A 13,096-nucleotide genomic window follows, 5' to 3' on the forward strand; every position below is an offset into this window, starting at 1 on the left:
GATGAGGTGAGAAACTAGTCAAGGCAGCAAAGGGGCATTTGAGAATGTAGAACTGCTGAGAGAGTCTGGAGAAACTAAAGAGGGGAGCATCTTATTTCATCCAGGTCCTCCCAAACACATTCATGGCTCCACGCCTTTGTCTGTCTGTCTGTCTGTCTGTCTGTCTATCTATCCTTTTTCCCTTCCCTTCCCTTCCTTCTTTCCTCTGTCTTTCCTCCATCCAGCCATCTATCTTAGAATTAACATCCAAAAGTGAGATGGTCATCATAGGAATGATAATACAATGTTTATTGGAATTTTTTTTAAAAGTCAGAACTTTTCTGACCAAAGGTAAGTCTGGCTGACCAAGCTGATTTTTTTGACAATGAAGACTGTTTTGTACATTATATTTGTATATAATTTATGTATGATAAATAATATGTTTGAAAATATATCCTTTGTAATTATTTAAACTTGTGATAAAAGTGTTAATGCCACCTTAACAATTTTAGGGGGAAAATGGATGAGAGAGGTACACAGTTTTTCAAAACATTTTTAAGGAATACTTGAGCAAACAGCGTTTGGTGAGCATAGGTCTTGCAGATCCGTGATAATCCCGAGCTGCTCTAGTTAGGGCAAATTTCGTCAGCAGGGATCTGCTAGGCTGTACTGGTTTGGGGTCCTTTCTGGAAATACCTGCTTTTCTGCTCAGAAGGGTAAGTCTAAAGGCAATGGAGCCTGTGGCCTCACCTTCCTTCCCCACCCTGAGCGCATCTGTAGCAATCAGACTTGAGGTGAATCACTGAGGTTACTGGGAGACATAATATAAGCCCCTCACTTAGCCTGGACTTTGGGCCACCTGGAAGCCCACTGCAGGTAAGTCAATCTGAGAACTCTCTGGTACATTAGGACAGCAGATGACAGGATGCTCCAAGGGTCTCTTGGAGAAGCAGTGATGTTCTAGAATGGCAAGAAACACTGGAAATGGAGCTTGAGAAGTGGGATGATAAAATGTTTCCAGACGAGTCTGCTGTTCTGACAGGGGTTTCATGATTCATCTTGGGAGAGGTTTTGTGAGATTTTAGTGTCAGGAGAGTCCTTTGAGGCTAGACACCATAACATTCCCATTTTATAGATGAAGAAATGGAGGCCCAGAAAGATGGATTGGCTCATGGTCATCTAGCAGGTTTGTGACAAGCCAGTGGTTAGAACCTGGTAGTTCAGGTTCCCGCACAATGTTCTCTCTCTAATATCATGTTATATATTACTTGTCTTTAAACTCTGGCCCTACCTGGGAGTTCTACAAATTAGAGCTTTTCGAAGATTTGATGATTGCTTCAAACTGACTACTCAACTAGGTCAAACTGAATACATGACTCAATTTGACTCGACATTTTTATTAATGACTGAGGACAAAGGTTCCAAATTTGTTGGGCCATAGGATCCTTAATTCTGTGCTTTCTGGGAACCACTAAAGCAGGACTGGAGTACGGCTTGGAGGCTTGGAGGTGATGGCACACAGAAATTAAAGCCTATAGGACATAGTGTAGTTTTGGCTCTGGGCTGTCTCTGGTGCTGGAGCTGCACCACTCTGCCCCTGCAGGGTGTGGAGGTTGGTTCAGCACCTCAGGGTTGCTATAATTTCAAAAGTGGTATTTTAGGCCCAATAGAACCCTTCTAAGTAGGACAAAGAGTTTTGGGAGCTGTCATTCTGTGGGATAAGTAAGTGCAACCTGGCATGTGGACTCAGTGGTTCTGGACCTACACGTTTTCAGGGATACTTGGGCTGAGGCCATCCTACACAGGTGGGTTTGCGGTGTTTGGGTGTAGATCTCCATGGGCGAGGCAGGTACGGGAGTGCTTTGGAGTCTACAAGCCACAGTGATGCACTGTGCCAACTTGCATGCTGGAGCCACAGGGCTGCTGCTATGGGGTTCCATGGACCTCGGGACTCACAGCCCCACATCCAGCTGCTTTCCCTGCAGGAAGCTCTCCCTACAGGGGGGGCTTTCTCTGCAGGAGGCTCTCCCTACAGGGCCCGAGAAAAATCACTGTGGGATAGACAGCTGTGAAGTCCAGGTCCAGAGACAAGAATTACACACTGTCCCACTCAGAATCAATTATATAACAGAAGTACATCCTACATGAGAAACCGATTTTACAAAATAAAATTTTAGGTGAAAAGGATGACAATATTTATTGATCTACAAAGTGGGAAGTCAAAAATCAAGTGTATTATTCAAGGAAATTCAATCTTTAAAAACTGATTTCCTAGCAGTTCATCTGAAAGCTTAGAATGTTTTTAATTGCTTTGTTCTGGGCACACAGCAGACCCATAACCTCTTGAACAAGAAGAGTGTACCTTTTGCTTTAAGATATCCACCGGTGTCTGATGGGCTTTTAGCTTCTTATTTTTAAGAAGCACTTTCCTTCTCAGCTGGTCAGGTGAGGGAAGCATTGGATCATCTGAGAAATCACTCTCAAATAAGAATTTAGACACCAGTTTTTCTCCAAACACAGTCTAAAAAGAATAAAGGAAAACACATAATCAATACCTTTTACCCACACTTGAATTATTTAACTAGACATTTCAGTCCAGTTGAGTTGTTTTAAAAATCCTAGGAAGAGGAACTAGGAAAGATGTCATGTCCCCCACTTCCCAAGGTTTCTTACTGGGAGGAAGGGAGGTGGTTAACACAGGACAGGGCTAGGCCATTCTCCAGGTGGGTTCAGCTCTAACCACTTAGGAACATGCTCTGGGGTCTGATGTACTAAAGAAGAAAACAGATCCAGTTAGAAGCTGTGCTTTGTAGAAGATGGCCCATTCCAGACGTGGGTAAGAAGATAAAAGGATGGAAACCTTGAAATAGGTAGGGAGTGGGGACAAAGATGAAAGATACTAGGGAGCATTTGCCACCATTTGGTAGACAGTACTGCAGACACCATTCTCACCAAGATTTTGAGCCCCGGTCTCCCAAGTGGAATGTGTGTCCTTTAAGGAAGTGGGTAGTGCGGGCAGGCACAGGATGATCCATTGGGGTAAGGGGAGAACAAAATATAGACATTTCTATTTCTGGTTATTTTTAATAAAAAAATGGGAGCTTATTCACGTTTCATGTACTGATTGAAAATGGCTCCCTCACTCAGTAAGTTGGATTCAGTCTGTGTGCCAGGAGCTGTTCAAGAAGGTCCCTGAGGGACAAGGGGGGATCTCCTGATGCCGAGGGACTCACAGTGGGTCCCTCATGCCTTTATTTGCTACCAGTTTATTGAGATGATTGCAGTTCGGATGCCCCAGGATGTTACCACTGTGGTTCATTCATAAAAGGAAGGCTTCTTGAAAATATTTTATGATGAGATAAAAAGTGACTACAAAAATCTTTTATGCATTATAGAAGTTCACACTTCATATCACAAAAGAAGTAGTTAAAGAAGTATTTCTAACTTATGCATTTTTCTTTTAAAAGAAGTGTCCTAAAATTTCTGACTTCTTCTGCTTACAGTGGGGGGCAGGACTTTGCGTTATCAGATGATGATGATGATGATGACAATTGTAATAATTACATTTAATCTGTTCCTATATGATAAGGGTAATGTTTAAACATTGAGTTAGTTATGACTTTTTAGACAAAATTTGTGTTCTGGAAAGAGTATTTTAAAAACAGATGTCTAAAAATATTTCTATTGTGATGTGATTTTGTTGTAGGAAACAGTGTGTGTTATAATAAAAACTCTCACATATGCACATTTAAGAAACTTGGAAGCAGATTTCCCGTTAAAAAAAAAAATCTTCCAAATGAAGGGTTTTAGTGGAGTTTGAACTCATTTGTTAAAAATATAAAAGACAACACCTTCTCAATAAGTTTTTAAGAAAAATTGATTGATACCAGGAAGCATACAACATTTCTAGCCAAATGTCAACAAAAACCTTTGCATCATTAATGGAATTGAGACATGGTACCATGATTTGGCAAGTACAGCTCCTGACACCTCTTTTCCATCTAGATGCGTGTATGTTTGTAAAGTATCTTTATCAGCTACTGTAGCTATTAAAACCAAATACAGAAATAATAAACTAAACTTAAAACGAGACATCCAAGTCATCGATCACAAAGTTTAAACCAAAAATTTCAAAAATAATGAAGCGTGTTCAATCACATTACTCTCATTAAAAATTTAAATAAATAAATAATAAATGTACTTGAAAATTTTTTTTATGAGAGCAAAAGGGTTTTTTGTACCATTAATAAATAATAGTATTAAAATTATTTTTCTTTCATCACTTCTATTTTATTCCCTTTTACATTCTACTTTTTGCATGTATAAAATATGTTAATAAGTAGGGCATGTATGTAATTTAGAAATAAGTCAATAAATGCACAATAGGTATATATGTTATCATATTTTGTTAGGAGTACACAATCAAAAACGTTCAGAGATCATTATTCTAAATGATGGCTAAGGAAAAACAATATGACAGACTAATTAGTTTTGTAGTATCAGTGTTTGGGGGTATTTCCTGCTGCCACGTCCCTCCCTCCCCCTGAGAGCCATGTTTCCACAAATGCCTTTACCATTGGAGGAAGGGGGAAGTATGAGGGAATATTTGCCCCTGAATCTGTCTGCATTATAGTTTCCTTGTATAAGGAAGGGCTGAGCATTAACATAGCAACTGTTGAGGCCAGTCTGAGCTCTTTGTCAACTTGGATGCCTGTATCTGTGGTGTGGGCCATAAGATTTGACTTCTTTGCCATGAGATATTTTCAGCTTTTCCACAAACAACTGACAGGTGACATCCTGGCATTCCTGATTTGTGGGTGCAGAAGTACTGGAGAGTCAGTCTCTCCTTATTTCCTGAGGCTTTCTGGAAATGGTCTGGAGACCACAGAACAAAGCTTCTATTACTCCAGCTGAAAAGATGGACCATCCAGGAGAGTTCCCAGGGCACCCCATTTCTCAGGTCTGAGGGACCTTAACTGTATGTGCTTCACAGCTGAGATCCAGCTGTGGTGGTCCGTGGTGGCCCCATATCAAACCCAACAGTTGCAAGATAAAGGCCAGTATACCATCCTGCCTCATTAGCTAAAAGCTTACCTTAAAAATTTCTGCCATTTTTCGTTGCTGAGGCAATGAACAGTGGTTCTCAATTGATATGATGATTGGCAGGTCAGAGTTGATGAAGGCACTGCGATCGATGGCTTCAACCACTTCCTGTGAGAGCCAGAACAGCTCATTAGCTAGCTCATTAGATATCTGCCCAAGGTGACAGAAGGCAAGGTACTTATAGCCACAGAAAGCATCTAAGTTGTTGTGTTCAGAAGACTCTGGCCAAAGTGGTTTTTATTTTTTCAAATGTATCTTCAAATTAAGCAAGAGGACAAAGCTATTTTCCATAAAGACATTAAGCAGTTCACATTGAGTTTTGTTCACATGGTACAGGAACAGCTATCAGTATGCTGAATGTTACAAGTCAATGTGTATATATCGAGTGTACTGTAGGTAAAAGACATGGTTTTAGTCACAGCATAAAAACTAGTGAGGCATAAGACACTTTCCTGCTCTCAAGGAGTTTATAATCTACTTGGGGCAATAAGACATATATTTATGCGTTCATGAAAACACAGTTATCAACTCTTCTTCTCCTCAATATGGAGTATAAGAGTTTTAACAGGGCCAAATAGGAAAATGAATTAAAGAGAAAATGCATTTTAGCCATTATTTCTACATATGAGACAGAAATAATAATATTCTTTCCCAGTCCAGCCACAGTTCAGAGAAAAATGATGTTACACAGCAAAAGACCCTCTGCATAAGGATAGTAATTGCACAATGAACTAACAGATGACTTAGAATTTGAAACAATAATCCAATGAGACCAGTCTTCCTGGCCGACCAACTCCCCAGGTGGAATCAATTCTCATTACTTTATAAAGTTAATTATTTAATCATCTCTTAACACATGATACCAGGATAAATGACTTTGTCAGCAGGATACCAGGACAAATGACTTTTAATTCCTATAACAAGCAGACAGGTCGTGTCTTTTATATACAGAGGGTGCCAAAGAAAATGTATACACATTTTAAGAAAGGAAAAACTGTATTAAAATTGTAATACTCAATATATACCGATAACAAAAGATGAATACAAGTCATGTTTGACTTCCGCAATTACAAGAGGTGCTCAAAGTGGTTACCATTAGTGTCCAGACACTTCTGATTATGGCGAACTACTGCTTCAGCAATGTTGACCAAAGTGTCCACTTGTATACATTTCTTTTGGGACCCCCAATATTATCTTACAATGTAAAAATTGCAATAGCAGTATTATGTGAAAACGAATTTAAGGTAATGGTTGTTAAACTTTAGTTGAATGAAAATGAAATGGGAATTCTAGATCAAATCCCAGAAAAGTGAGCATGCAAACATCCTACACAGCTATGTAAACAATTTCGGGAAATCTTCAGAGCCAGGATAAGAACACCCGATCTATTACATATTTTCAGGTTTTACACAAACAACTGACAGGTGACATCCTGGTATCCCTGATTTGTGGTTCCAGAAGCACTGAAGAGTTGGCCTCTCCTTATTTCCTAAGGCTTTTTGGAAATGGTCAGGAGACCACAGAACAATGTTTCTATTACTCCAGCTGAAAAGATGGACCGTCCAGGAGATTTGATTTAAAGAAAGGTATTATCTTGAAGGAGAGGTAAGGAAAGCATTACCTTGAAGGGGATCTTGGTTGTCAGTGTATGTCCATGATAAATGATGGGCATCCCATCATCCCCGTCCCAGCAGTCCAACTCTACGCTCCTACAGCCTTGCAAGAGAACCTGTGTGATCAATGAATGAATCCACTACAGATGAGTTAATGGAGATAAAGCCTCAAACCCAGCATGTGATTCTACATATCAGTATTCACATTCGGGTGAAAGCTGATGAGCATAAGATCTAAATAAATATTGCATTTTGGCCAAAGGTCATATTTACTCAGTGCTGGGGAAGGGATAGAACAGATTAAGGTGGAAAGAGTGCTTTCCAGAGCTGAGTACCATTGGAAAGTAAAATTTGATGGCAAAATCATTTCACCATTTTTCCCAGCAACTCTGGTCCCTCAGGGGACCTATATATGTACGTGGCACACACTGAAATAGAGAGCCAGGCCAGTGTCTCTGGGCAGATGTCAGTGGAGGTGATGCCAGGGCCACTGATTCCTTAATTATCTGTCCTAACATTTGTATAAATCCAATCAGGACAAAATCTCCTCCAAATTTAGATCTAAATTCTGATACTGGCAATACTTTGCTATATACATGTAGCATGTACGAAGAGTAGAAACAAGGAATTTATCAAGGATCTGCCTTGCTGTCTAATCCTAGAATAGAACCTAAGGCAGAGATGACAAATAATCCATAAACTTGCCTCTCCCATACCCTTAGCAGACATCAGTAATCAATCACAGCACACTTGCTCCATAAGCTTTGATACATTATCTCATGACTTCTTCAGCAAAATGCTCCAGGAAACACTACCAATGTATCAGATGAGATGATACCTATTTGCTGTCCTGGATCTAGAGTTGGAAGCAGAGTTCCTGACACACACGCTTGAGTTGTAGCTCTGTAACTGTGCTTGAAGCAACCTCTTCTTCCATAGAATCTATCTGTAGACTATCTTAAAAAATTACTATGAGTTGATAGGGTAACCCAAGCCAAGAGGAGGATATATCTGCGAATGGCCCAACCCACAGATTTAAGAATCACATAACTGCTACCATGTGACAGTAACCTAATACCGGGGACTTCGTGGCTACAAGAGTTGCTGCAACAAAACTCAGATAGCAGAATCCCTCTTATTTTAGTACTGTTATATGAAATACTTGCTAGAATCTTCCTATTGCACAGCATGCAGCACCCAGTGCTCCTGGGTGACCAGTTGTCTCAGGTAAAGCTGATTCTGTGGCCTAGATCCTAGGGCTACCAGCTTCTTCCAGCAGCTAGGGTTTCTAGAGGTATGTTGCTTTGGGCTGAAAACTGTGTAATGTGACAGCTGGAACACGAGGCTGCTCTTCATCTTTGTAGTGAGCTTGCCATACTGGGAAAAAATGCTCACCAACTGGCAGCAGATGAGATGCTTTTCAGCATGAAAAGACTAAAGATCTTTATCAAAGTCTGCATGACCTTAAGACCTCCATATATGGCTAGAAAAAGAAAACCAGAGTGGGAAATTCCACATGAGAACAGGGCTTTTTCTCACTTCCCATCTGCCCCATAGAGCAATGTTAGGAGGTCATTAGAAAGGCTGAAGGAGAGACAAGAGTGGGAAGAAATAAAATTAAAGGGATAATCACACTAGGTTTAAGCATGTCTGTGAGCTGTGAGTCTATTTAAGGGGTTCTGGTGCCTTATTCAAAAGCTGTGACAATTTCTACTTGGGGTACATTATACCCCTTTTTTAAAAGAGTTAAAAAATAAATTCTTTGAAGTCAAATAGGGAACAGAAGTAGGAATAAAAGCTAGGACATTGATTGGTCCTTGCTTATTTTGGGGGGAGAAATCTCTCTCTCTCTCTCTCTCTCTCTCTCTCTCTCTCTCTCTCTCTCTCTCTCTCTCTCTCTCCCTTCCCGCCCCCATGTCTTTCCCCCAGAACAATGGATTTCAAACTTTTTAAACCTTGGAATTCTCTGTGCAAATGCAGGACCAATGTATAAAGCACACGAAAGAGCAGGACTTCAGCGGCAGTAGGGGGCAGGGTATGAAACACTTTCTACTCTATGGCTTGTTTATTGCAGTGTCAGCAGCTGAGTCCCCGTGCCAGCACTTCTATTTTGAAAATTACTATTCTAAGGACATTTCTTCATTTCATAATAAAAGCATCTTAGATTTTGGAGTGTAAAACCCACATTCCATACTAGATAAACTTTGGGACTGAAGTTTGACCCATGGTTTGAGAACTATCTGGACTACTCTGGAGAACAAAGGGAACTCAAGTCTGTCAAGTCTGCTGGGTCTGTGTCAACAATACAATTATAATTTTCACACTTGGACCTCTGCGCCCCCCCCCCCCCCCCCATCACACACTTACAGTTTCTGGACCTAACCTAAGCTCCTTCCTCATTACTTTTCCTTGTAGGAGTTCAGAAAACAGGTAGCATATACTAGGAAGTTGCAGAAAATATAACAGAGAAGGAACTGACATGCAGATCATTGAGAGTTAGATGTTTAGGTCAAAAGAATCTGCTGTTTTCTAGTCCAGAGAACCTAGTGAGTTTCCCAGAACAGTCCCATAAATTAAGTGTATAGGGACAGTGCCTACAGTCTGTGCAGCTTTTTTTCTTAAGTTGCTTACCATAGGGATGGATTGTCTAACAAATTGCAAAGTAAAATAAACAATACTTTGGGAATAACTTCACAGAAAGTTGCATTTTCTACTATGCTTTCCCACTATAATATATTGATTTATTTAGCGTTTGGGGAAATGATTAGATAATTTTCCCATGGGAAAATCTAATTTTAGTGGGAGTAGGTCAGACTAACTAGGATCTAAAAGTTATGAGTCTCAAACAAATACTTTTTTTGTTTTTTTGGTGGCCCAGAAAAAGGTTAAGTATACATAGGGGTGAAGAAACAAAACAAAAAGATGTCAAGAAAACAACTGTATGTAGAGGCAGTTTTCCCACACATCATGTTTCCTCACATTTCACACGTAGTAGTTCATAAGTTCTTCACAGGAGTCTGGGGTCAAGTTTTTGTGACTTTGGGGGTTACATTAGTAGGTTTAATGAAAACCACATTCCAAGTGGAATTCTCAGTACCTGGCTGTAGAGTTCCACTGAGGATTCTCCTTTGAGCTGATGGCCTGTGAGGTAGGTATTGTGTGAAGATTCAATGTAATAGTAGGAGAGGGGCAGCTGCAAGTCTTTAACGTTCTCTTGCGACTCATCATTTTTCGAGGCAAAATTATCTTTATCCATCAGAAATCTAGAAGAAACAAATTTTCTTAGGACCGCATGGGGAAAATACATACGGTTAAATGACGGGAAAAAGATATTTTAAAAAAGTTACCTTGCAAATCCTTCAAATGACATTAGGCCCTGATGACACATACTAATGCTAGGCTCAAACTTCTGCAAAGGATACAAAAAGAGTGTTATTTAGGTAAAGGGAACTACAGGGAAAAAAACCCCATCACATCATTTTTTAAAGCTGTTCTGTTTTCATCAGGAAACATCTAAACCAAATATTTGAACTAAGTTAGTTATATAGTGGTAAGATGTAGTTTTCCAGTCCAAAAGAAAATATTTATTATAAGTGAGTTTATTATACGAAGCATATTTATTTAAGAGAAAAATTAGAGAGAGCAAGAGAAAAGAATAAGGCTGATTTATACGAAAACAAATGGTATCAGTTTATCCCCCAGGTGAACGTGGGGATATTAATAGCAGGTACCATAGAGTTGACGAGAGGGGAAATGAGATAATTCTCATAGAACACTTAGTATAGTGCTTATACGCAATATTATAGTGAGCACTCAGCATGTGATAATAATCTTACCTTTGAAGCATTTCCAGTGATCCAATCCAATTGCTGGAGAGCTAATCCACTGATTCCCAATCAGTTGACAAGGGAGATTGAAAACCTAGACTGATTCTGTTGCCTGTGATGCAACCACAATGAACTACCTCACCCCATTGCCTCCTGTCACCCTCTAGTTGAAGCCACCACCATATCTTGCCTGGATTGCTGGGGAAGCTTCCTATCCTGCCTCTCTGTTTCCATTCCTTTCCCAGTTTATTCTCCAGTGGACCCATAGTGACCGCTTACAAACATAAATCAAATCCTGTTACTCCCCTGCTCAAAAATTTCCATTAGCTTCCCACTTCTCATGGATTAAAGTCAAACTCCTTACTGTGGCCTAGAATGTTGAGATGGTTTGGCCCCTGCCTACCTGTCTGAAATCATGTCTACCGTTGACCCTCTGGCGTATGCGGCTCCCATTACACGGCTTTTTTATTGCTCCTCATAAACCCCAAGCTCGTTCCTGCCTAAGACTTTGAACTTGCTGCTCCCTGTCTGGAAGGTCTGTTCTTTCCTCTGACCTTCAATGGCTTATTCATTGAGGGCTCAGCCCAAATGTCACCTCCTCAGAGTGGCCTTTGCTTATTCCTCTTAGCCCTCCTGCACCGCTCCATCCCCTCACTCTGCTCAATATTTTGCAGAACACATCATTACCTAAAATTACATTCTATCTTTATTTATTGTCTGCCTCGCCCACTCGAACATAAACTGTGTCGAGGGCCAGAACTTGAACTTATTTACTACGATATTCCCAGGTCCTACAACTGAGCCAGGCTTATAGTAGGAGCTAACAAATATTTGTTAAATGAGCAAAGAGGGTGAAGACCTAGACCACCAATTCTATTGCATGTGCTAGAGCAATAAGAAGAAATCATATGCTGATTCTCATCACAGTCACTGAATAAGAGAAAGTGTGGGACCTATGTTAATTACATGTGAAATAAGAACACATCTATTTGGTATTTAAAAAACAAACAAACCCCAAACCCTCTATTTCTGCCCCAGACTTGGAGCCTTTGGAAAGCAGTGTAGAAAGAGTACCTGTTTACAGAAATAATTAGAATGGTTGGAGGCTTGACACATGTGTATGCACACGAAACATACCTGGATGATACTAAGGATTTCATCATAAGTGCAGTGTTCTCCTTGGCAATTCACTAGAAAGTCGTTGAGCTGAAGTATGCCGACCCCAAACACGCCCAGGGATGTACTCTCGATGCCAGTGCCATTTGTCACAATACTTGCAGCAGCAATGGCATCAGAGATCTGCCTCTGGTTGTCCGACAGCTGCTGTTTACTCTTAATGAACAACCCCAAATCCGAGACATTTCTGGTCAACAAATCTGGAACAGAACCACACGCAGAACATGGACAAACTAGCCAGCATCTTTCTTAAAGTTCATTTTAGAGATAATGGTGTTGTGGTATTATTAAGCGGGAGAAACTTCTCAGTGATCTGTCTAAACAAGCCATCAAACTCAATGCTTATTCCTGGCTTCACATAATAGAAGGAATAAAAAAATAGATCAATGAATACATAAAAGAACTAAGCGAGAACTAGATTGATGTCTTTGAGAGCCCACGAGCTTAGGTATTAGATGGGAACTAAACATACATTCAGTTGGGAATTTTAGGCTGAATTTGGATTTTGGTTTTTGAGAGTAACTACTATAGTTTTATGTGTACACAGACTAAATATGTACCCTTAAGATTACAGTTTTTCTGTACTTTACAAATATAACGATAAACATTTGTGTGCAGGTTTCTGCATGAACATAAGTTTTCAATTCATTGGGTAAATACCAAGGAGTGCAATTGCTGAATCGTATGGTGAAAGTATGTTTAGTTTTGTAAGAAGCTGCCAAACTCTCTTCCGTAGAGGTCACACCATTTCACAGTCCTCTCAGCAATGCCCGTTGCTCCACAGGGCACCAACTTCGGTCTGGCCAGTCATTTCCATTCTAGCCACTTTGGAAGATAGTCTGGCAGTTTCACGCAGTGCTAAAGATGGGCTTATCATAGGATCCAGCAATTGAGTTCCTAGGTGTTCCCCAATGAGTTGAAAACTTACGTCCACACGAAAACTTCCAAACAAGTATTTACAACAGCTTTATTTGTAATTGGAAGCAACCAAGGTGTCCTTCTACAGCTGCGTGGATAAACACACTGTGATGCATCCGGACAATGGAATATTATTCAGCTATAAAAAGGAAGGCGTATGAAGCCATGAAAGACACGGAGGAACTTGAAACGTATATTGTGAAGTCAAAAAAGCCAATCTACAAAGGCTACATACTGTATGAGTCCAGCTACATGACATTCTGGAAAAGGCAATAGTGTAGAGACAGTAAAAAGACTGGTGGTTGCCAGGGGTTCACAGGAGGGTGTGGGGAATGAAAAGATGGAGCACAGGGGATTTTTTAGGGCAGTGAAACTAGTCTTCATAATACTATAATGGTGGATACATGTCATTACACTTATGTCAAAGCCCACAGAATGTACAATACAAAGTACAGTAATGAAAACTACGGACTTCAGGTA

General features: G+C 40.2%; 1 protein-coding gene and 1 long non-coding RNA gene across 6 annotated transcripts in view; one reads left to right on the forward strand and one right to left on the reverse strand.

Moving 5' to 3' along the window:
- Positions 1–13,096, reverse strand: part of PLCE1 (phospholipase C epsilon 1) — a 290,230-nt gene that overhangs the window by 41,054 nt on the left and 236,080 nt on the right. For all 5 annotated transcript variants that reach the window (XM_019739801.3, XM_019739784.3, XM_019739792.3 and 2 more), the window contains 6 exons: positions 11,660–11,898; positions 10,043–10,104; positions 9,793–9,958; positions 6,704–6,811; positions 5,074–5,190; positions 2,342–2,500 (listed from right to left, as the gene is read on the reverse strand). In XM_019739801.3, the coding sequence (XP_019595360.3) occupies positions 2,342–2,500; positions 5,074–5,190; positions 6,704–6,811; positions 9,793–9,958; positions 10,043–10,104; positions 11,660–11,898 (851 nt within the window). The remainder of the gene's footprint in view (positions 1–2,341; positions 2,501–5,073; positions 5,191–6,703; positions 6,812–9,792; positions 9,959–10,042; positions 10,105–11,659; positions 11,899–13,096) is intronic.
- Positions 1–13,096, forward strand: part of LOC141572918 (uncharacterized) — a 28,983-nt gene that overhangs the window by 7,158 nt on the left and 8,729 nt on the right. The gene's annotated exons all lie outside the window — the stretch shown is intronic.

The sequence above is a fragment of the Rhinolophus sinicus genome, chromosome 15 (assembly GCF_057876585.1).
Source record: "Rhinolophus sinicus isolate RSI-liver-muscle chromosome 15, RSI-T2T, whole genome shotgun sequence".
In the NCBI taxonomy this organism is placed as follows: Eukaryota; Metazoa; Chordata; class Mammalia; order Chiroptera; family Rhinolophidae; genus Rhinolophus; species Rhinolophus sinicus.